The sequence below is a fragment of the Carettochelys insculpta genome, chromosome 3 (genome assembly GCF_033958435.1).
Source record: "Carettochelys insculpta isolate YL-2023 chromosome 3, ASM3395843v1, whole genome shotgun sequence".
Taxonomy (NCBI): Eukaryota; Metazoa; Chordata; order Testudines; family Carettochelyidae; genus Carettochelys; species Carettochelys insculpta.
This window is the reverse complement of record NC_134139.1, coordinates 8,170,870-8,195,009: the sequence shown is the minus strand read 5'-3', so window position 1 is coordinate 8,195,009 and position 24,140 is coordinate 8,170,870. Positions and strand designations below refer to the sequence as shown.

The 24,140-nt window shown below is 47.6% G+C and overlaps 1 protein-coding gene across 1 annotated transcript; it reads left to right on the top strand.

Moving 5' to 3' along the window:
- The first annotated feature begins 249 nt into the window (after positions 1-249).
- Positions 250-14,603, top strand: DSTN (destrin, actin depolymerizing factor). Its single transcript, XM_074989319.1, has 4 exons — positions 250-605; positions 12,202-12,509; positions 12,852-12,928; positions 14,306-14,603. Exons 1-4 carry the CDS (start codon positions 603-605, stop codon positions 14,413-14,415), a joined length of 498 nt encoding a protein of 165 aa, XP_074845420.1. The 5' UTR covers positions 250-602; the 3' UTR covers positions 14,416-14,603.
- The last annotated feature ends 9,537 nt before the right edge of the window (positions 14,604-24,140 follow it).

Below are 24,140 nucleotides of genomic sequence, written 5' to 3'. Positions count from 1 at the left end.
CCAGCTTCACCCTGCCTGCTCCAATCTGTCTCCCTTGCCAGCTTCTGACTCTACCTCCCCTTTCCTTGGCCTGCTTCCCCCCCCCCACCTGCTTCCACCCTGCCTACCTCCCCCTCACGCTGCCTACCTGCCTTCCCCCTCCGCTCCCCTCCCCCACTTGCTTTCCCCCGTCTCCCCCACTTTCTGCCCCCTCATGCCAGTTTCTGCTCTACCTCCCCCACTCCGTCCCGCCCCTCTCTGCCTCACCTGGGGCGTCTGGCCCCCTAGAGCCTTGCCATTGGCTGGCAGGCTCGCGAGCCAAGCGGGCAGCGCCCGGTTAGATTGGCCAGCCGGCCGGCTGACCCCACCCCCCTATGTGAGAGCCCCGCCCCAGGGCGGTGGAAGCCAGCGCGCTGCCAGCAGGGCTCCCTTCCCATAGCAACCGCTTCCTCCAGGCACTGTACGTGACGTCGGCAGTGCTTCCGCCGGGCTCGCGCCTCGCTCATTCCTTCCTGTTCCCGCGCCTCGCCCAGCAGCAGCAGCAGCAGCAGCAGCACCACCACCAGCACCAGCACCGAGTGAGGCAGCCGTTCCCCGCCCCGGACTCGAACCCCGCCAAGACTATGGTGAGAATCCGGGCAACGCCAGCCGGGCGTCCCGCTCTGTACTGGTCCCCCTCCTCGGCAACACCCGCCGTATCCCAGCCCTTCCATCGCTTCTTCCCAACCCGTCTCCCCACACGCGCCGATGGTACGGCCCGCCACGGAGCCCGGGGTGATGGAACCTTCCGGTCCCCGGCCCGACACCCCCCCTCCTCAGCCGATGGTACCTCCCTTCCTTCGTTTATACGCACTGGCGCCGGTGCGGCCATCTCGGCGCGGGGGGGGGGGGGGGGGGGGGGGGGGAGCAGCGCCCTCTCCCTGTCGCTCCGCGAGGGTCCTCAGGCTGCCTCCACTTCCCGCCTCGCAGGTCGTGTCGCCTCCCTCCGAGGCGCCGCGCCCGTCCCCAGTCTCCCCCCCCCCTCCACCTTCCCGGCCGGGAGTGGCCGGCCAAGCCCGCTGCCAGTCCGGTGACCCCCCCCCCCCGCCCGAAAGGGGGGGCGGAGTTGTTACTGACCCCCCCATCCCCCCCAGCGCGCCGCATCTCCCGGGCCAGCGCGATGACTCCGCTGAGGGAGGACAGGGCGGGACCTACCCGCGGCAGCACGTGGGGCGCGGCCGGTGCCGGGGGCGCGGCGCAGGGAGCGGCTGCGACCGTGGGTGGGCTGGGCTGCTCCGCCGCGCCGCCTGGCCGGCGTCCGGCCTCCGGCACCTCCCTGCACTCGCGGTGCCTAGGTAGACCCCGGCGAGCGGCTGCCTGGGGCGGCGCTGCCTGGCGCCTTTGCACAGTGACAGCTGGGTCCGTCTCCCGCCCCTTTCAGGCGCGTCTGCCTGGGGAGGACGACGGCGCCCGGGGCTCTCTTGCTCTCCGCCCTCTGCGCCGGTCCGGTTCACTAGTGCTCCGGGGCTTGGCTTTCCCTTGGGGGTAGCCTTCCTTGCGCAGCGCCAGCCTCGAACGACTGGATCCGGAGCTTGCCAAGCTCTGTAGGTGTCGTCTGATCACCCCTGATGGGGGAGGGCTGTTAGCCAATACCCTGCGTGTCAATTTAAAATAAAAAAAAAAAACTCGTTTGCTACCTGTGTGCTTCCCAGCGCACTTGTCTACACTCGGGAAGATCAAAGCTGCTGCAGTCCATCTTCTGCAGTTCTGATTAGCACCCTCATTCAAACATTCAGGGCCTCCCCACTGACCGGGGTACTCGCCTGACTCCTCCTGAGTGTGGGAAGTTGATGGGAGAAAATCTCCCTTGGATCACCCATAGTGGGGACTGCAGGGAAAGTCAGCCTCAGATACCTTTTCTTCAGCTATGCTATTCTTGTAGCTAGAGCAGAGTATCTTAGGTTGCCCTTCTCCCCTAGCATAGACCTGCCCTAAAAATAATTTTACAAGGATATTCTGAAGACATTTTAAAAGTTTGTAGGCTGTGACTTGCCTAACATTAATAGGCTCATACTGTAAAAGCTGGTTGGGATGTTAATTTGTATGGAGGCCTAGATGTGCTGTGCCAACTGATACAGGTTATTCAGTTTACAACTCGCTATGAAACTTGATCTCATCAGTTTGGGGAAGTCTTTTTGTAGCTAGATGCTAATTTTCTTTTTTTTGTAAAAATGAGGGCGTCAGAGGATATCTAGACTAATATTTGCCCATGTTTAACCAGTTTGTAACTTATTAAAGCTATTTAAATAGCACTCCTTCTCAAAGCTTAGCTTCTCTTCTCATTTGGTATTGCAGTAAAGATAGAAATCTGTGTGCATGTTGTGTTGTCATAGAAATGACTGTCTCAAAACCAGAACTATGACTCACCAGAGAATGTTTTCTCATGTCTACAGCCGACTACTTTTGACACTTATCTCTATTCATTACTGTTACTGTGTGTTCCAGTATATTAGGTGGGGGTGGGTTGGTCAAGCCTCATTTGTTCCAGCGAATCAGTCTTGTCTGAAATCAACTTTTAATAGCTGATAGACAGGTGAAAAGTAAATCAGCTCTCAAGCATATCTCTTTGAAATTTCCCTGGTGCAGCAGCCTTAAAGTTGTTAATGGGCACATCTACTAGACAGAGATTGTGGTGTTGTACTTTGGTCTCTGTAGTGTGGCTTTACCGTATAGTGCTGAAAATAAAAACGGAATTAAATACAGAAATGTGCTGACTAGATATTCACTTGCTGCTTCTCTCCATGTGTCTCCATCTTATGGGAGTAACTTGTAAATCCAGAATGATTTTCTGTGGGTGGTGCCAGATACTTGGCCTTACCATTGGACTTAGTTTTTCGGCTTGTCTGTGGTAGAGCTTGACATGCTACAGGGCTACAAACTACTGTAGTGAGGTTGACAGTTTACCTTGTTTGCTACAGTGTTGGTAAATGCTACCTTAGGCATCAGGATAAGCAACAAACACTTGTCCTGGAACAAATATTTGAATTGTGCAGATTAGTATTTACTAGTGTTAGCTAGGTTACTGACAATTCCTAATTTACTCCAGTTTAAAACAAGGCTTCAAAACATAATAGTAGCATATCAAAACACTTGGTCTGTAGAGCAAATAAAATAATCATCCGCTCTGTGCAGGAGCGTAGTACGGTAAACTCTTTCATATTGGAACATCCGGCAACCTCCCAGGCCCGGGGCTGCCAAATATTCTGGATAATAGGGAAGTATACGTAAAGAAAAACAAGATTTGATATTAAGAAACAAAAATGTATGCAGAGTACTGTATTTACTGGCAAGAGTAGTATTGTAAACTTTATACTGTATTTACTTTCACTATACTTATGCAAAATGTAACTAAAATTTACTAAATTTAATCTTAAACTATACTGCATACTGTATTTATTCTAACTTGCTACATGTATGCAGCTACATGTGCTTGTATGAAACTTAACTAAAATTTACTTTATCTTAAACTTAAATACAATGCAGGTTATTTGAGGATTCTGGATAATAGAATGCTGGTTAAAACAGTTTCGGGTTCAGCGCCCGTTGGTGTCTGATGCCTCTTTCACTATTTACTTCTGTCTTTCCCTGTCCAGTGTGGAGTGGCTTAGTTTCTGTAGACTAGCTCTGCACCAATCGTTTACTGTACTGCTATTTCACTGTCTTGTATAAAAACCAATTTAGGAAGGAAATCTTTCTCTAGAACAGCCCTCAACAACATTTTAAGAATATGGAGTTATGACTTAGACAAGTGAGACCAAACTGAATTGGATGGTATACATTGAGGTTTTCTTAAAGGACAATTTTAAAAATAAATGCAAACTTTTAAAGCCCTTTGCATGAGAGAACTAGCTTGTTCAATCAAGTCTTTCTCTGTTCTGTGGCATGGAAAAGCCAGTTTAGAACTACCATATTGAATGAAGATCTTGAAATGTATTTTCTCGGTACAAGCTTCATCTTTGCTTCTAAGATAGCCATGTGTGAGTAAAAGTTGCTACTAGGTCCCAAAATCTTTCACGAGTAACTGGTACAGCTTTAAAGATGCACCCAACAAAAGACAAACGTGCTTTAAGATGGTAGTGGTCATATTGTATAGCACTGGATTGTGCTGTTTGGATTACTGTACTCTATGGGAAGATTTGTCCTCTACTGAATACATTCTATGCATTTGAATTGAGTACTAGAGAAACAGTTTCTATCTTAAAACAGCCTTCAAAGTAACTTGGTAGGATTTATTTTTGTTTATTTCACAAAGGCACTGGCTAATGTTTATTAAAGGCTATATTCCATATAATTAGACTTGGAAAGATTTGATTTTTTTTTTAAGTAAATTTTGGGAAGCATTAATTTTGCCATACATGACATGAGCAAAAATACTTCCTTTGATTGAAATCTGCATATAGGCAAATAGAAAAATGTTTCCCAAACTTGGTTTAAGAATATTTTGATGTGATGTGTTAACAGTAATAAAGCTTTAATAACATCATCAGACATAATTGTGAGCCCCATAATTTCGCAGAACTGTAAAAACCTAGCTTTTAAATACACTACTTTTTAAAAAATATAATTCTGCGAAGATTACTCTCAGACTCTGTAGGATATTTTGTAGTATGCTGACCTCATGTGATCAGAAACTTTTTGCCAGATGTGTTGGGACTAGGCGTGCAACCTGTCCTTGCGTACACTCCAGAGTATCACCATTCATCGGTAAGCTCCCCTGTGAAGATGAAACTTACTTAGGAACTCACAGAACTGGAAGGGACCTTGAGAGGTAATTGAATCTAGTCCCCTGCCCTCCTGGCAGGACCAGTCCTGACAGATTTTTTTAATCCATTTGCCCCAGACCCCTAAATGGCCTCCTCAAGGATTGAACTCACAACACTGGGTGTAGAGGGCCAATGCTCAAACCACTGAGAGGCAACTAGGAGCCAGAACTTTGCTCAAGATAGAACAGGCTTCTGTATCCAAGACATCCGGGCGCTGTCTACATCTGTCGCAGTGGAAGGAGCATCCTGGTTACAGTCCTCAGGGATTCAGAGAAGTTGAAATAACTGAAGTGGGGAGACCTTCTTTCCATATCCCTTATGTCCTTCAGATGAGTTGTTACCTAGTCTGAGGGTTTTTAGTGTCGCACCAAACCCCACAATATCTATAAATCTGCTGTGGAGGCACGCTGTGGAGGTACCAGGGAAGTTCAGACAGAACTTTCTCCTAATCATCCATAGAGACATGCTGACCATAAGAAGTGTAACTTCTATTAAACAGCACTGTATCATTCTGTTACCAGCTCTGTTTCTCTCTGGCATGTCCTGGAATGGGGATCAGCAACCAAACTAGCAAGAAGAGCCATTTTTTTTTTTTTGAATTTGGTAAAAAAAAAAAAAAAAATCAATAATTCAAGAGCTGCAATGCACATGAATATGAGATGGTACTTAATAAATAGCATCAAATGAAATTGATGGGTAGTAGGTTCAAAACTAATAAAAGGAAATTTTTCTTCACATAGCGCACATTCAACCTGTGGAACTCCTTGCCCGAAGAGGCTGTGAAGGCCAGGACTCTATTAGGGTTTAAAAAAGAGCTTGATAAATTTTTGCAGGTTAGGTCCATAAATGGCTATTAGCCAGGGATAAAGTATGGTGCCCTAGCCTTCATAACAAGGGCAGGAGATGGATGGCAGGAGATAAATCACTTGATCATTGTCTTCTGTTCTCCTTCTCTGGGGCACCTGGCATTGGCCACCGTCGGCAGATGGGATGCTGGGCTTGATGGACCTTTGGTCTGACCCAGTATGGCCATTCTTATGTTCTTATGTTATGTTCATCAAACCATACTCTTTGTAATCCCTATTTTAAGAACAGCTCACACACAAGGTTTTATAATGCGATGCATGTTTACTGCATGACGTTCACAAACTTTTTACGTATTCTATTTTTTCACACTGTTTGTGTGTGCGCGCCACGATTTTCCTGACTTTCACTGTTCAAATTTCTCTCTCTATGGAGGGCTGAACAATTATGCATACAATCATACTGTGCAGTTTCAGACTACCTTTAAGGACTGATCTCATGAGCCATCTGCTGGGAATTGATTCTTTCATCTAGGAGTGATGGAATTAACTCATGCAATTTAGAGGGAAGAGTTTTTATTCCTGCTCTTTCTTAATGTTCCTCTGCCTGTGTCTTGCTAGTAAGGTCTCTTATCAGTAGACAAAAGCCTGAGTGGAGTCTTGATTCTGGTTTGGAGAGAAACTAAATAAGTACAAAGTGACTTATTTGATTGGCAAATCGTGCCATTTGAACTAGGATGTGATATGTGGGAAAAACTTTGTACTTCTTGATGCTTTATGACTTGTAAATAATGGTCTGTTACCCAAGAGTGGTAAAAGGCAGTTATTTGCATATCATGTTTAAGATAAGAATCAGATCTTAGATGCCCTTTCTGCAGAAATTTAGACTTCCTATGGTGTGTAGGCACAAGTTGTGGATGGGTAGCCGCATTAGTCTATATTTGCAAACAGAGGCACTTTAAAGACTAACAGATTTATCACAATTGTCTGAGGTACTGCTACCTATCGTCCTATCTGTACCACAACTTGAGAGTTTATAACCAGTTAGTGACAGAAGTCTGAGCACAATATGGTGAGTGTTTTTGTTTAATGCTCTAACCTTTCAAGAGCTTGACTTGACTGGAGGTTGTGGTCAGCTGGTTTGGGGAAGACAATCAAACTGATTCAGGTCCCCTCCATCAGTTTGTTTGGCCTTTGCTGCTGCCTTCTAGATTTCAGCGCAAAGGGCATCTTAAGTGTGGCACAGCAATGTATGGAAAACAAGTAAATCCAGCAGAGCTGCCTGGATCTTCTAAAAGGAATATTCGCTTCTGCCACCTGGTAACTGACTAAGGAAAATTTGACAGTTGTCAGAAAGCTGTACTATGACAAATCAATAATTACTAGGTCTGATGTAGGTGCTACACACCTACAAAAACTCCATTTGTGTTTTCACTGTGGGCAGTTTCTGTTTAGTTCAGAGGGAAAGGACACCAGGTTCAATCGGAACATTGTTACTCAGAAGCTGAGAACAAAGTGCATTCTGGCAATCTGACTGGCAGTCCTTTTTATTACACTGCAGCAGTACACACTTCTGGAGCCTCCTAGTTTACTTCTTCCTTCTATATTTGGCTAGGCATGCTTGTGGAATGTAGCTTTCAAGCTCTGCATGCAACAGAATTTACATAAGAACAGATTTTTTTGCCCCCCACCCCACCCCCCCTCCCAAAAGAAGCAAATGTTTTTACTCAGGTGGATATGGATACTCCACATTGCTCAGAACACATACATACAGTTATTGTAATTCCCAAATACAGCAAAATGTTATGTCATGACCAAGTTCTCAGGAATAATGTAACCAGTTGAAATGGTTTTCCATATGTAAACTTTACCACTGTTATTGTGGCTTTTGGTTCCAAACTCTACTGGCCTAGGAGGGAGAGAGATGACTGTCCATGTTTGGTTTCCATCTTTCCCCTCCCCAAAGCTGTTTTCTCACACAACCTCCAAATCGTGTAAAGTTTTTTTGGCTCCTCTGCAGTTGAGAAGGGGAAAAGATTAATTTAAGGTCTCTTTAATAGTGTAAAATCAAATACTAAGGGAAAACTCTAGGGTTTGTAGAACTGGGAAACGCTAACTTCATTGTTTCCAAAGTTGTATTTGAATGCAGAATTATGTGCTATAAATCCAGTCTGCCAGAAGTTAAGAGAGGACACGCATGCCAGACCTTGCTTTCCAAATGCAAATTTTCATCCCAAACCTGATATTCGTTGCAGAAGCGTATAGATTTTAGTGGCGAGGTGCAGGACCTCTCTAACTTCACAACAGTCTACTAAAGGAATAACTCTAGTTTAGATTTTGTGCAAGGTTTGAGAGCTACAATGTATAACCTTTATCTGCCACTATCAACACCAGTTATGGGGACAAGAAGGGAACCTTTTAAAAAGATTAAACTCTTGTGCTTTTCATCCATAGTGGTATTTAAATGAGGCATTGCTATAGCACGAGACATCAGAGCATGTATGTATAAGGTGGGGGAAAAGCACTAAACACTAAAGAGATGAGAAATGGCTCTGTTGCTGTCCTGCATTCTTGCTGCCATATTAGCATACCTTGTGCCTGCAGTAGTGTAGATGTGTGCAGGCTGGTGTTGCAAGAGTTCAGGCTTTCATCTCACACTCCCTCTTGGTTCGTGTCCGGAACTCTGGTTGGCTTTGCGCAAATGAACACTTTTTTTTTTAACAGTCTACTTTGAAAACTGTGGGTAGGCAAACCAGTGTGTCCTTAGCACACGTGCACAGGGCTCACATCGCTGGTGGGAATGGGCAGCTCATGGCTTGAGGGCCACATCCAGCTTGTCAGGTCACTTCATTAGATCTGCTACCCTGTGTGCTGGAAGGAGGTGTCCTCTCTCTTTCCTCTCTCTTTCCTCTTCCCTTTCAGCCTGGTGCTCCTGTGTCCCCCACCTCCGTTTGTGTGACCTGCTGCTGCCATAAAAGGCATGCTCCTGTGAGAGTGCTTCTCTTGCTCTGGCACCAGGCACTGCTGCCTAGCTGGCCAGCTGGGAGGGCTTTGTTGATCCAGTAGCAGCTGGCACTGTCCAGCTGCAGCCAGGGCTGTTTGCTCTGATGCTTTTTTTTTTTTTTAATTCCCTTGTCTCATGATCCACCCCTCCCCACGGTCTGGAAACTGCTGTGCTGCTTACAGCAGCCCATGAGCCATGCCTCCTTTGCACTTCCATAACATCCCTGTAGTAACACGGAAGACGGTATAGGGAGTCCATCCTAATTAATGGGTAGCTTGCTACTCTTGCTGCATTTTGCCACCTGGACCCCCATCTCTTCAGTTCATCTGCCCTTGTAATGGAAGGTGGTTTGTCTTTCTTTTTCTCCTCCTAGTAGGTTTGCTAGTGAGGTTTCAACAGATTTAATATGTGCGGCACGTTCAGTAGGCAGGGAAGGCTGTGCCTCCCCCATACAACCTGGCTGCCCCTTAAACCCACCCCCTAGCTGCCTCTTGTTCACCATTCCCCCTTGGCCACAGGCAGGCAGCTACTCAGGGAAGAGGGCTGGGGTTGGGGCTGCCCAGCATTGTAGAACCCTAGTAGGCTTTTTAGGGAGCATGAGGCTAAGGAAGTAGTAACCCCCACTACTGTAATCTGCATGTGCTTCCATAGATAGAATTGTAGTTTTGTGTGGCAGTTATAACTGAACAGCTTCTTTAAAGAACACGTGCTCAGCCTCCTTGGCTGGTGCAAAGCTTATATCCTCTAGGAGGGATTTGTTCAAGATCAGTTGTTAAAACAATCAACCTGAGTTCCCAGATTGAACCTCTGACCCTTTTTGAATATTAAATAACTTGCCAGCAGCGTCAGATTTCTTTCTAAGGAAATAAGTAGTTTCCTGCCTCGAGGTGAGTTCTAGTGCTGTGTAATAAATGGGAATCTTCTGCTCTCAATTGTGGTGTCAGTGGACTCATGGCTCTACTATAGCTTTTCTCTGGTCTTCTAAGTTGGTGTGCTTTTATCCAGAGTGGTTAGCAGTAATGCCACTAGGAGGCCTGGGTTTAGGAAAGTGGGTCTATATGGAGCAAAGGTTGAGGGTTCATTTAAGAAAAGGCCATGTGGCTTTTGCAACTTCCATGCATAATGTAGGAAATATAGTACTGTCTAGTTCAAAATTTATAGGCTATGAGTTCCAAACATTGTAGCATCTTTCAACTTGAACTTGAAATGTAAGTCCCAGCTGTGAAGTTTACCGGCTAGACTCCTGAAACAGATTCTGTCGCCACTTCTAGGTGGCTTATAAATTGAGCGCTCAGGATAGCACTTGAGATTTCACATAAAGAAACACAGCTACAGAGAATGAGTCGAATGTCCAGGGGTATCTACCAACATGGCAGGTATCGCTGGACAAGGGAGTTCATGTGGGTTTAGTGAGACTACAGTTCATAACTGAGTAGCTTCAGTGTTTGTGTGTGTGTGTACGCATGCGTGCACACATTTTTTTTGTTTGTGGGGCAGTAGAGTTTATATCCTTAAAGCCAGTTTGGCTATGTCTACACTAACCCCAGAACTTCAAAAAGGTCACGGTAATGAACCTAATTGAAAGATGCTAATGAGGCGCTGCCATGAATGGCAGCTGCCGCACTTCGAAAGTATTGCTTTTGATCATGTGCGGCTCATGTACGGGGTAAATGGGACTGTGCACACTTCGAAATCCCCTTATTCCTATTTGGTGGTTGTTTGGAAGCATGTGGAGTCCTTTTGAAAAGGACCCCATGTAGATGAGCCACGTGTGATGCTTTTGAAGAGCCACGGCCACTGTTATGCTAATGAGGCACTGCATATTCATGGCAGCACCTCAATAGCATCTTTCGATTGGGTTCATTATCATGTCCCTTTTGAAGTTCTGGGGTTAATGTAGACATAGCCTTTTACTCACTGAATGAAAAGCAGGGCTCTATTCCTTCTCCATTTCCTTACGCCTAGCCTTGTAGGCTCAGTCTGCCTTTGAAAGGCAGTGCAGTAATAATGGTTCTGCAGACTTTATTTGAAGACCCCGTAGGTGTTAATACTCTTGGTGGTGACTGTGCTACTACACTTTGTTGGTAGGCATGCACAGGTACATTCTAACAGGTTAGAACTACAAACAACGCTTCTTGTACAGGAAGCAATAGAGCCACATTTTGATGGCTTTGCACTAACACCTCATCAAACAAGACTTAGAATACACTCCCCGTACAGCTAATAAGGAGCCACTTGAGTCACCTTAGAGTACTGACTTTGAAATACAGTAGTGTCACGACATTCGTGAGGGTTTGGTGTTGAGAACCCTTGCAAATATTTCATTTTTGCGAATACCAAATGCCTGCTGGGGCTCAGAAGCAGGGTGACCATCCATCCTGTATTTGGGATACCAAAAATGTGTGCCTACGTATTTTTTTAAAAGGGACTAATGGGGGAGGGAGGGGGGTGGCTGGCCGCTTCCCCAGGGCTTTAGGAGGAGGAGTACTCGGCAGTGGGAGAGCACCGGTGGCAGCTGCTGAAGCAGCACCTGCTTCTGGCCCCCTTCGCGCCTGACTTCCAGCACAGATACTGCGGCCCCACACCCTGCCCTCACCCCCACCCTGCTCTGCTTGCAGCCTTGTGGGATGCAGGGTCCCTGGCCCGGGGTGGGTGGGTGGGGATCCTCTTCTTCCATTCTCCCACCCCTCCATGTCAGTGACCCCGCGTGGGTCCCTGCAGTGGTAACCCTGGCCGACAGTCTGGGTGAAGAGCTGTTGGGAAGCTTGCTCTGCCCACCCGCCCTCTGAGCTGGGCATGGGAGAGTGAAACTGACTCCCACAGCAGCTAGCAAATAATTGAATTCACAATTGTTAAATTTGCAAATGTTGCAACCTTCCTGTAGGTACCAAACTGAAATTGATTGAAGCTAGTAACAGTGGCTTAAACAATGCACCTGGAATCCCCTAATAACTTCCATAGTGCCATAGCTGAACTCGCATGTTCCTTTACATTTTTATCTCCTGTGTCTGTGAAAGACACTTACAGACAAGTTGCAAGCCTTCAATGCAAGCAGGATCTTCCTGCCCCCTCAGTTGCTTTTTAAAAATGTAACTAAGCACATTAGGAGCTGTCTGCTGATAGGAATAAAGGGATTTCAAAGTTCCTAGAGTCCTTCCAAAAAGGAGCCCCATGTGGATGAGCCGTGCAGCAGCGAGCTGTAGCAATTTTGAAGAGCCGCAACCACCGCAATGCTAATGAGGCACTGAATATGTATTCTTCTTCGAGTGGTCCCCGTGGGTGCTCCACAGTAGGTGTCGGGCTCGCTGTGGAGCACCCAAGGGGACACATCTCGAAGAACCATCGTTACTACACAGGTGAGTAACTTCTCTTTTTAGCGCCTCATTAGTAATTTTCAAAATGGCCATTTCGAAGATTTGGGCTAGTGTAGATGTAGCTGTGGTGTTACAGAAAGTCTGAAGTAGTTATCTGCCACTCGTTTGGGTATCAAAGGCACAAGTATTGCTTCTCCTTCAGTCTTCTCCTCATTCTCATGCACTGTTGTCAGATTATACAGGAGCTATTTAAAATTTATAGTCCAGGACTGGAATTAATGTAAAGGTTTCTGTCACAGGCATCAGGAGTACAAGTGGCTGATGAAGTATGCCGTATCTTCTATGACATGAAAGTTCGGAAGTGCTCCACGCCTGAGGAAATCAAGAAGAGGAAGAAGGCAGTCATCTTCTGTCTCAGTGAAGACAAAACATGCATTGTTGTGGAAGAAGGCAAAGAAATCCTAGTGGGAGACGTCGGTGTAACGATTTCTGATCCTTTCAAGTACTTTGTGCAGATGCTTCCTGAAAAGGATTGCCGTTATGCCTTGTACGATGCAAGCTTCGAAACAAAGGAATCAAAAAAAGAAGAGTTGGTGTTCCTCATGTGGTAAGGTGGAAAACGTACCTTGTGGTTGAGGGACTTGGTCTCTTGGCTTACACCATGTACATACTTATCTACAATGCCTGGCTTGTACTCGGGCTACATTAATGTGTAAGACACTGAAATAACAAAGACCAGTTAGCTGGCAAAGTAAACCTGTCATTGAACTGTGCAAATTGGTGACACTCTTCCAGGCCAATGTTCTGCATGCATTTAGGATAGACATCAGATCTTTATATGTAGGGCTGCTGCTTCAGTCACCTGAGATTGTGGGCCTTGTGATTCTGATGTAGGTTTGATGTTAAACATCATTATCTTAACTACTTTCCTCTTGGTATGTCCAACTAGGGCACCAGACCAAGCACCTCTCAAAAGTAAGATGATCTATGCAAGCTCTAAGGATGCGATCAAAAAGAAATTTCAAGGTACGTAATATGGGCAACACATCCTGATTTGGTCCAATTCAATCCATCTTACGTTCTGTGCATCAGCAGTTCCATGGTGTAAGTGTTGCTAATGGACTAGTGTTTGTTTAGAAATGCCAATCAGAGATAAATACTTGCCAAGCAAAACTTCTAAAGACCCGATTAAAACGCAACATAGAAGAAAAGTATATGAATTACACATGCAAAAGAACTGCATTGGCGGGGGGGGGGGGTCTTGCCTCACACGCCACATCAAAGCAGATCGTTCAAAATCGGAGAAAATCTAAGTTTAGCTGCTGTCCTGGTGCACGTCCAGTGGCATAACTTGGGAATCATGGAGGAGTTTTTACTACAAAAGTGGATGTTAGCAGCAGATGTCCACATGACTCAGGATATTCCAGTCCTGCATTTGGTGAGATACTGAACCACCTATGTTCAACCTTACCATATTGCTCTTCAGAGGCGGGAGGTATCAGCATGAGCAACAAAGATGTATTGTTGGGTTACCAAGGCATGGTCTGCAAGTATAGTCACTAGTGGACCAGGATTGCATACCACACTGCTTATTGCTCTGTTATGACCCCTGAACTTTAACCTTCCCATGTCCCAAAACTGACTGATATTAGAACTCATGATGCTAGTTTGGAGTTACCAGATATTGCCACCTGCCCTTGTCCCAGGCTCACAGCAGTCTGCTGTGGCACAACTGGATGCAACAGTGTAGAATGAATAGCCAGTTGGGGTTGACGGGTGGCGCGCACAGCCCAAAAATGAATTGGTGTTGGCCAGGGAGGGATCCTGCGTGTAATGCATACAGGAGTTGCTCTCCTTCCTTTGGAAGGGGCAGACCACCATTTTCAGGCATCTCCTCCCCAGACTAGCAGGACCTTGCTGTGCAAAGAGGTGACTTAATTTTCTCTGAACTTGGTCCCTGCCTCTGTTTTTGAATTGGCTGTATAGCCATTTCTTAAAAGCTCGTTTTTGAGATCCCTGGGCCCTGTTCCCTCTCCGAGAGCATGGCTCCCCTGTTAACTAGTCTGTGGCTCTTCAGCTGTCCACATCCAGGGTCCCTTGCCACTTGGTGGGTTTTCCATAATGCTGAGACTCCCAGCTTCACTCCTACAGAATCTGAAATTTGGGAAGTCCAAGTACCCAACTCCTTAACAGATCCAAATGTCTCTTGTATCTGTGCTTGCACTCTACTGCCCCTGGAATTCAATGGCACTTGAGCATTCCAGTACCTTGAGCTCTTACTATTCTGGGCAGGACAGCCATGTGCTTGAACTCCCACCTGCTTGAACACACGTTTCCAATGAGGACTACTAGCACATGGGAGGAAGCTCTTGGATCACTGTGTTTTGTTTGCTTTTCTTCTAGGCATAAAGCATGAATTTCAAGCAAATGGGCCAGAGGACCTTAACCGAGCTTGTATTGCTGAGAAGCTAGGAGGTTCCCTAATCGTAGCTTTTGAAGGATGTCCTGTGTAGATGCCATTCAAGTGCCACACCTCTACAAGCATTCCATGTTTAATATATCAATGAATTATGTAAAGGAAACATTCAAAGCCAGAGTTTCACTAATGGTAGGGAAGCTGTCTGTCTTGTAGAATAAAGTAGACTTTGGAGATGTAGTAGATTATGTACAAATGATCTGAAATAAATCAAGTCTAAGGATTTATCTTGGCTGAGCAACCTTACCACAGCTGAGTTTTGGACATGGCATAGTGGCGCGTGGTGGGGAGGGAGAGTTTGGGTCCCCTTCCTGGTGGTCTAAATTTTAGTGCACATCACTATTTACTCAATTTTATTCTCTCTGTAGCCAGCAGTCAAGTCACAAAGTATTTTTTTGTTGATCGGGGGCCTTTTTTTCCCCTGGTGGCATCTTAGAACAAGATTAATACCTCTGATCTCTGGCTTGGACTAGGGATGTAAACTACCCTATGGTTCTGAAACTTGAAAGTAAGCCATTTTCTTGACACGCACTTCGGCTAGACTGCTGTAGGGTTGAGTTGTCTCTACAAGGCCCTTTTTTTCATAGAAATCTGCCTCAGACTTCAAAGTGTATGACTTACTGCTGCCTTTTGACAAATACACATCCTGATTGGTGGAGAGGAAAGTTTTATCACGCTCATGACACCAGCCCTATGGCCCTTTACAGCTCTGTAAGTATTATGTCCCTGCAGGAGGTTAGCGACCGTCCTGGGACAGAATGCCAGCCATGAGGCAGTACGTAAGCTGGCTTCAAAATGTTCCCTTGGGTTCTCCTCATCCCAGTTCCGTTGTTGACATAGAATGACTGTGCTTCACTTCTAGATGACCTCTGGCAGGGGACTTGCTCAGGAGAGCAAATGCGGGCTCTGTAGAATGAGAGATTTTTGCCCCCACAGCCATTGGATGTTGGAAGCAGATATTCCAGCTTCTGTCCTGAGCTTCCTGTGAGCAGCAGAAAGAATCTTAACATGTACGTCTCGTTTGCTACCGGCCAGCCCTAGCAGCTAAGTCTGGCCTGATTCCTTAGCATCTCTTGGACTTAGGAAGTCTCTGCTGCGTAACTTTGAAAATTGTGCACTAAATGTTCACAAGGACCCAGTGAGACTCTCACCGACTGCTGGCTGTCTGCTAGCATGTACTTCGTTGGCCTTTCAACTTGAAACCCCAAGTTTTTAATAAGCTGAAGCTTTGTCTCTGCTTTCCAGGTCCATGGGGTAGTATGGAGTGGGGGTGTGCATGTGGAAGATTTGTACTGTTTATCTGGGGAAAATATAATGACAGTGAAGGCTCCAACAGCGAGGCGTGTGTAGTCGCAGTGCATGTCTGCTACTTCTAGGCCTGTTGTTCCAGTTAAATTGAATGGTTATGTAATGCGTAACCACACTCTCAGCCCGGTTTGTTCTTGAGGTTACAGGGGTGTTGAAACCTTACCACTTGTTCTGATTAACTGGGGCAGCTGCTGGTGATATCAACACACTTCTGCTTTTGTGATTGAAGTGGCTAGAGATTCTCAAGACCTCAGAAATGCTTCTTTACATTGAGGAAAAGGGAGCAGACTGTGTCTTTTGAGCGTCGGCCCCAGTTCACTCCTGAGCTAACTGGCATGAGTAACACCTGCTAAAAGTTTCTGCTTTGTCAGCTGCCCAATGAACCTGTCTGTTTAAAGTCCGCTTTCTGATAAGCGGCCACTCCTAGTCCCTTGTTGAGCCTTTGCCTTAACAAATAAAGTGAGCTGTCTGGTAAGGTTAAGCTGCAAGCCAGAAGAGAATGGCTAGGGAAAATTTCTGCACCACTTGAGTCAGCGGGTGTTGGGTGAGGCTGGAATTTCAGGCTCTGTTAACAGGATTCTTGGATAAACTGAAGTGTGGAACCAGGGGATGGCAAAAGAACCCCATGAGCGACTGGTTTTTTGCCCTGTGCCTCTTTGCAAGTGTAGAGCTGAAACTGAAAATCAGGCTCTGGCCCTGGCAGCCTATTGCCCCGTAGTTCCAATTCCAGCTGATGGGAGCAGCTCAGAGCTGTCTTCCTCAGAAGCTTTGAGTCTGATGGTGGGAGTAAAATGGTTCCTGGTGCTGGCGGTATTCCCTGGCATGCGAGCTTAGTGATACTGCCAGACGGAGTCCAAGGGTCAAGCTATGCTAGGCACTAGCCCCACCCACTAGGGTGAGTTCCAGAGAAATGATCTTCAGTCTTCCCTGTCCAATAGCTGCCACTGCTTGTATGGTAGAGCAGATGGGAGGGATTTCTTACATCATATGTGTGAGCTCAGCCTCGCCCCAGCTTCCTTACTGCTGTGGGGGACCCTAATGCCAGAACTACAGGCAACAAAAAGCACTCCTCAGGCTTGTACCAATGTGCGGGTGTTACTTGTGGAGAGGCAATGGAAGAATAATTCTCTTGGTAAATCGCTGCTGCTTTGGCAGGGAGTGCAGTGTGGGTTTCATAACAAAGGAGGCAAGGTGTGCCCTGGCCTTGCTGAGGCAGAGCCAGTTAAAAAGCCCAGTGGTTTAAACTTGGTTCCTTGGGCCTACAGGGTGCATGGGCCTGCAGGCTTCTGCAACTGGAGGAACCTAATTGTAGGTGGCCGAGTTGGAAAAGTTTTGCCCAAGAAAAGACCCAGTATCTTGCAGCAAGCTGGAGAGGCTTTGGGGGAAATAGACCCAGGTCTTCCGATACCTAGAGCCGTACCGTGCTTTTCCTCTAGGCCATGCAGCAGATGGAGGACCTCCCCCCACCCCTGTACCATCCACCTGATGCTCTTTCATGGTTAAAACCAGCAAGCCAGTTGGCACAGCTCTGGGCTCCTAGGGGAAGTGTGGTGCAGGTCACAGAAGCGTTTCATGGCAGAGACAGCAGCCCTAAGCAAATACAGCACCTGTAGTTACTGGCCTATGCTCCCGGTCAGGAGTGGCACGAAGGAACTGGGATGGGCCACCTGCCTGCAGAAAGGGGACTGGTCAGAACAGCCATGCAGTGCTGGTTTCAGCCCAGTTCCTGCTGGGGGAGGGGTGTATGTATGTGGCCAGTGGATGTGTAACCCTCCTGCCTGCATCCTAGCTGGGTGCGCAGCAGCTCAGGTGGGGCTGGATCAATGCCAAGAATGGGGCAGAGGTGAGGGAGGAGGGCTTACACACCCACCCCCCCCTGAAGCTGGGAGAGGTCTAGTCACAAGTCTCAGCTTCCAGGAGTGCGGCCGATGCCCTGCCATCCTTGCAGTCCTGCAGGGTAAGGCAGCAAAGCCCACAGCTGTTTGAAGCCAAAGTATGTTCCACGGCTGAGCCTAGGGGCTTAGAGCAGGTATTGGAACTAGTATAGCACTGCGCTAGCTGAAGGCCAGCAAGTCTCCAGTGTTCATAAGGGAGATGTGATGGAAGGAGGCCCTGAAGCGGCAGGGGGGTAGGTGCTGAAAGGACAAGAAGCAGAGCCAGCCTGGCCCCTTCCGTGTGGTACAGCGTGCTGCCAGCACATCAGGCACTGGGAAATCGCTCTGCCGAGAAACAAGAAGGGCTTGTGGAGGCAGAAGAAAAAGCCCACCAAAGGGCTGTTACCAACCCCCCAGGTGTTGCAGGGACAGCTGGGGGTGTGAATTACTGCTGCTCCCCACTACTGGCCAGGGGGGGATCTGACCCCACCTGCAGATAGCTGCTAGCCCTGGGGTAATGATACTAGAAGTATATGTGTTGTCAGACCCGCCCCCCCCCACATCTCCACCCCTGCCTGCTGCTTCAGGCTCTCAGCTAGTAATGAGGTGGCATATTTGTTTTGATTTACTTTTGGGTGTGGTTCAGCCCTGTTGCTCCATCGGACGGCTGGCCTGACCCTATGACAATACTGCAGGACTCCTGTGCCCCTGGTCCAACCCTATGCACTCAACCACTCTTACTCCTCTGGTGCAGATAGCGCCACACCTGCTCATCAGCCACAGACTGGTGTGGTTTACACCCAGGTGTGAGCTGCACAAAGCAAGCCAGGAGCATGTCACCAGGGGCTCAGGCACTGGGGACTGAAAGAGGGTCAGACCTTGAGTGGTGCACACAGGAGCTGCTGAATGTAGGCTGGGCTCTGCCAGTGCATAGTGCGCACAGGGCCGCTAGCTGAGAGGGGGTGTGGTGTCAGCCTTATCCCCCCCCACCCCCAAGTGGGGCCCAGACAATGCCATCACCACATGTCCTACTACTTCCTTCACACTGGGTCTCTGAAGAGCAAAGTGTGGTCACTTCAGTGTGGCCACCCCATTGACAAGGTAGAACCCATTATCCACCTGTAACGTAGCCATCCTGTGTGCATGCCCCACTTCTACTGCTCCTACACACTCACCTGGTGGGCTGCACAACTGTGGCCCCTCACACCTCTGCCAGGCTGGTTCACAGAATGAGCCAAAAAAACTGCAAAATAAATGAAGTGCCAGGCTATGACCTGTCTGTTTATTGGCCTGTTTCCCCCAACTGGTCCAAGCGCTGGTGGTTTCTGCTGCTGAACAGAAGATACAGGTGTAATTCTAGTCTTCAGTGACTGTTACACTTGCTTTGGCTGGTGGCTGAGGACTGATTTTAAGACTGGGAAAGGCATCCAGCTCCTTCCAGCCCCTGCTGCGCTGCAGTGCTACGTATCGGTGAGCGCCCACCCCAGGGGAACAGGCAGCAACATGCCCTTCCACAATGACTAATCAGCTACCGTGTTGTTTCAAGGCAGGGCAAGTTACTTTGATAGAATACGGGCCTACAGAATATGGTCCCTAACCTCTCTCAAAAAGCAGGCTGGGAGCAGGTTATCTTCAGCCAGGTACTCAGAGTAGGTCTACGCTAATGTAAACCCAGGCTTTGAACCCACACTCCAGCCTAATCCAACCACTTGCTTCTGGCTATACACACACCAAAAAAAACCCACACTGATCCAGGCTCCCAGAATGCAACCAGTTGGGAGGTCTAATCCTGGCTCAAAGCAGCACCCATGGTTCAAGCCCCATTGCTTTGTAGTGTAGAGGGGACCACCTGGACCCATGCTTTGGGAATCAGCCAGAACTATCCCACAATACCATGGGATGACTTGCTTTTGCCTCTGGACAGTGATGTTTGGTGGACAAGCTTTCCCCACCCTGCACCATGACCCAAGGCTGTGCCAGCACAGCCACATTTTGGAAGGCTGGGACACAGATGGCTGGCTACAGGCTTGCCTAAGACAGTCTAGACACTAGAGCTCCAGGACTCAACAAATCCCAGTCATGGCTGGGGAAGGGTTACAAATGAGTGCAGAGGCTCAAGCGCTAGGTTAATATTCCCAGGGCCTGTTAACTCAAGCTCCGCTCACCCTGGCATTACACTGCAGTGTATGTCTACCACATGATACACCAGACTATGTGCTGAGAAGAAAGTCCCGGCAACACCCTGTCACACACTTAAAGCCACCTTCACCAGCAAAGGGGATTGAATCATGGGATGGGCTTCCCCAGCTCTCCACCAGAATCTCCTCAGGTGTAGAAAAAGCCTCACTGGTCTGACACCTCTAATTGTCATCCACCATCCCCGAGGAAGTATCATACAGCAGTGGCAGGCTGTACTCTAGGGGACACCAGCCTGAAAGAAATATCTACTAATGCCCTCCCCGCAACCTCACTGTCAGAAACCAATGCCCCGCCACCACCTCACAGCAACATCAGCCCTTGCTAGACCCAACAGAAGACCTGCAGACATCTCCCCAAAGCTGTAGCCATCGATAACACGTACCTATCACAACCGGGGGTGCACCCAGCCAGTGCACTAACTGCGCCCATGACAGCTACGGGGGTGAAACCAGACAATTGCTATGCTCGCAAATGAGGTCTCGGGGGGAAACAAAAAAAAAAAAAAGAGATAAAGATAAAACCGTATCACCTGTGGGCCACCACAGCTCACAACACGAGCGCTCTAGAGTGGGCCTTTCAGCCCTCCTCCTCGTACGGAAACCTGACAACACCCTCCAAGGATGAGTTTGGAAGCGAAAGCTGGTAACGTCATAATTCCTGGTGTGTGGCAGAGGTTTAACAGTGAAACAGGATTTGTGTCTTACAAGCACCTGTACCCCACTAACCAGCTTTTGGTCTATGACTGCAGGCAGAGAGGGAATGTGGGGGCTGGTTAATGTCCCACTTCATCTTGAATGGGTTCTTGCACCATATGTTAACGCCTTGTGCTTAGCAGGGGCCGCACCACCTCCAGGCCTGAAGAAGAGATCGGTGTGGATCGAAAGCTGGTCGCTCTCACCCACAGAAGTTGGTTCAAGCAACGATATTACTTCACCCTGGCACTGCCAACAGCCGCCATGGGCACTGGGGCAAAGTGGGAGGGGGACCCAGCTCTGCACCCCAGAAGGTGCAGCACCAAGGGTGTCAGAGGTGGGGCCCCCTTCCCTTACAGAGCAGTAGCAATTCAAAGGAGCCAGGAGCTCCGGGTCCCTCTGAAATGCCAGGCCCTGGGGCAACTGCCCCCTCCCATTGGTGGGCCTGCCTCACCCACCTTGTCTCTTATCTTGGGCCTTGTCTCCACTGTGTGGTGGATTGACTGTCGAGCGATCAATCCGCCGACACCCAGTTTATCGTGTCTGCTTAGACGCGATGAAATCTGTCTCCATGGACTCTCCTGTCAGCCCCAGCTACTCTTTCCATCCTGGTGGAGCACTGGCGTGCTGCCCTGGGCATCCTTACCCCCGATACATCACAGTAAGTATGTGGACTTCAGCTACACTATACTTACGAAGCTGAAGCTGTGTAGGTTAGATTGAGCCAGGGTTTCAGGGGAAGATGAGATGTCTCCCGGTGCGGTACAAGATCTGGTGGCATCACGACACTGCTGGCCTATATGGCATCTCCACTAGGGGGCTCTGTCGGTATAGCTATACAACCAAAGCTGTCCTGGAGCAAGGCCTCTTTTTTATTAACATTATACAACGAATCGCACAGACGCCGGCATGTGACACTAACTACTGCCCAGTCTCCAGCTCTGCCGTGCAGGCCACAGGCCACCTTCCCAGTAGGGAGGGCACGCAGCTGCCCCCTCCTGAATACTAAGTTGCTCCATGCACCATCTCCTCTGCAGAGATTATGGGACAGCAAGAAAACCCCCAGCACACAGGGAAGCTGGGTTTGAGACAGGGAAGCGGAGCCATGATGGGGGCCCCATCGTTGCCCTGGAAGACCTCCCTGAGTTACTCCACAGCTGAGGTACGCATGGTTTCCTAAGGAGAAAGTGCCTGGGGCTACCACCGGGGCTTGCAAACTCATGCAGAGAGCCACAGCCTATAGCAAAGCTGCAGCCTCCAGCAGAGTGACTGCCCAAGGGCTGCTGGCCAAGAAGGGTTGTGAATGAATGGAAGACACTACGCTCAGGATTTCAGGAAGGCAGACTTTTGTAAACGCAGAGAGCAGGTAGGTAAGCTCCCGTGGAAAACAAGAGGAAGGACAGTGGAAGACAGCTGGCAATTTTCCAAAGGGACAGTACTACAGGCATAAGAGCAAACTACTCCTCTGCATAGAAAAGATTGGAAGCGTGGCAAGAAACCAGCTTGGCTTAACCAGATCTTGAATGACCTAAAAAAAATGTCAAAGTACAAAAGAGGAATATAAACAAATAACGCAGGAAAAAAGGGGCCAAATTAGAAAAGTGAAACCACCAAAATGAGCTCACAGGGAAACAAGAAAGCTTTCTACACGTGTACTAGAAGCAAGAGGAAGACCAAGGACAGGGTAGGCCCCTGGGTCAATTAAGAGGGTGAGACCATAACAAAAAACATGGAAATGGCAGAGGTACTTAGGATTTCTTAGTTTCAGTTTTCACCAAGACAGTTGATACCCTACATAGCGAATACTAATGGAAATGGGGGAGGTCAAGAAGTTAAAATAAAGGAATAAAATTTAAAAACAAAACAAAACAAAACAAAAAACTTTAAAAAATAGATGTCTCCAAGTTACCATGGCCCGATGAACTGCATCCTAGAATATTCAAGGAGCTGATAGAGGTATCCCAGGCTCTACCTATCATCTCTGAAAAGCCATGGAAGTCAGGAGAGATTCCAGAATACTGGTAGAGGGCAAATACAGTGTCCATCTATAGAAAGGGAAATAAGGACAACCAGGAAATTACAGACCAGTCAGCTTAATTTCAGTGCCAGGAAAGATATGGAGCAAATACTTAAGGAATCCATCTTCAAACATCTTGAAGCTAATAAGGAGACAGGTAACAGCCAGCGTGGATTTGTGAAGAACAAAATCATGTCAAACCAACTTGATGGCTTTCTTTGAAAGAATAAACAAGCCTTGTCAATAAAAGGGAAGCAGTGGGTATATCGAGACTTTAGTAAAGCATTTGATACCGTACTGCAGGACTTCCTTATCAGTGAACTAGGGAAATGCAACATAGGTGGGGCTACTGTCAGGTGGGCGCATTACTAGCTGGACAACCATTCACAGAAGTATCAGGCAGGTAGCCGGGTTAGTCTGTAGCTTCGAGAATAACAAGAAGTCCTGTGGCACCTTATAGATTAACAGATATTTTGGAGCATAAGCTTTCATGGGCAAAGACCCGCTTCATCAGATGCGAGTTCTGTTTAATACCTTCATCAGAGATTTAGATAATGGCATAGAGAGTGTGCTTATCAAGTCTGCAGATGATTCCAAGCTGGGAGGGGTTGCAACTGCTTTGGAGAACAGGGTTAGAATTCAAAGTGATCTGGAGAAATGGTCTGAGGCAAACAGGATGTAGTTCAATAAGGACAAATGCAAAGTACTGCACTGAGGGAGGAACAATCAATTTCACACAGACAAAATGGGAAGTGACTCCCTAGGATGGAGTACTGCAGAAACAGATCTAGGAGTCATAGTGGACAACAAGCTGAGCATGAGTTAGCAATGTGACACTGTTGCAAAAAAAGCAAACGGGATTCTGGGATGCATTAGCAGGAGTGCGGTGAGCAAGATACCAGAAGTCATTCTTCCACTCTACTCAGTGCTGATTAGGCCTCAGTTGGAGTACTGTGTCTTGTTCTGGGCCTCACATTTCACGAAAGATAGAGAAGTTGGACCAAGTCCAGAGAAGAGCAACTAAAATGATTAGCGCTCTTGGAAATGTGCCCTATAAGAGCAGATTAAAAGAACTGGCTTTGTTTAGTTTGGAAAAGACGACTGAGATGACATGATCACAGCTTTCAAGTACTTAAAAGAGTATTACAAGGAGGAGGGAGAAAACTTGTTCTCCTTAGCCTCTGAGAATAGGACAAGAAGCAATGGGCTTAAACTGAAGCAAGGGAGGTTTAGGTTGGACATTAGGAAAAAATTCCTAACCATCAGGCTGGTTAAACACTGGAATAAAGTGCTTAGGGTGGCTGCGGAATCTCCATCATTGGAGATATTTTAGAGCAGGTTAGATAAATATCTAACAGGGATGATAAAGATGGTGCTTGGCCCTGCCATGAGGGCAGAGGTCTGGGCTTCATGGCCTCTCAAGGTACCTTCCAGTTCTAGTGTTCTATGACCATCTCGGTGCCTCTCTGGCACCAGGGAGTTACAAACCCTGTAGAACTTTGTCCTCTGCTTACTTCACTCATGCAAGAGCATGAAAAAGCAGGGCACTATCTCTCTGTTCCATCCTGCGCAGTCGGCCCTCCAGGTCTTGAAAGACTCTCAATGCTTTATACCACCTACTGGAGCATATACTGCACACAGCCTCTCCAAATAAGACTAGGACAACCCGTAG

What these genes read in the sequence shown, in the direction of transcription:
- DSTN (XM_074989319.1), top strand. An exon ending in GAGTTGGTGTTCCTCATGTG is followed by an intron (nt 12,510 to 12,851) that starts GTAAGGTGGAAA and finishes ATGTCCAACTAG; the next exon opens with GGCACCAGACCAAGCACCTC. An exon ending in GATCAAAAAGAAATTTCAAG is followed by an intron (nt 12,929 to 14,305) that starts GTACGTAATATG and finishes CTTTTCTTCTAG; the next exon opens with GCATAAAGCATGAATTTCAA.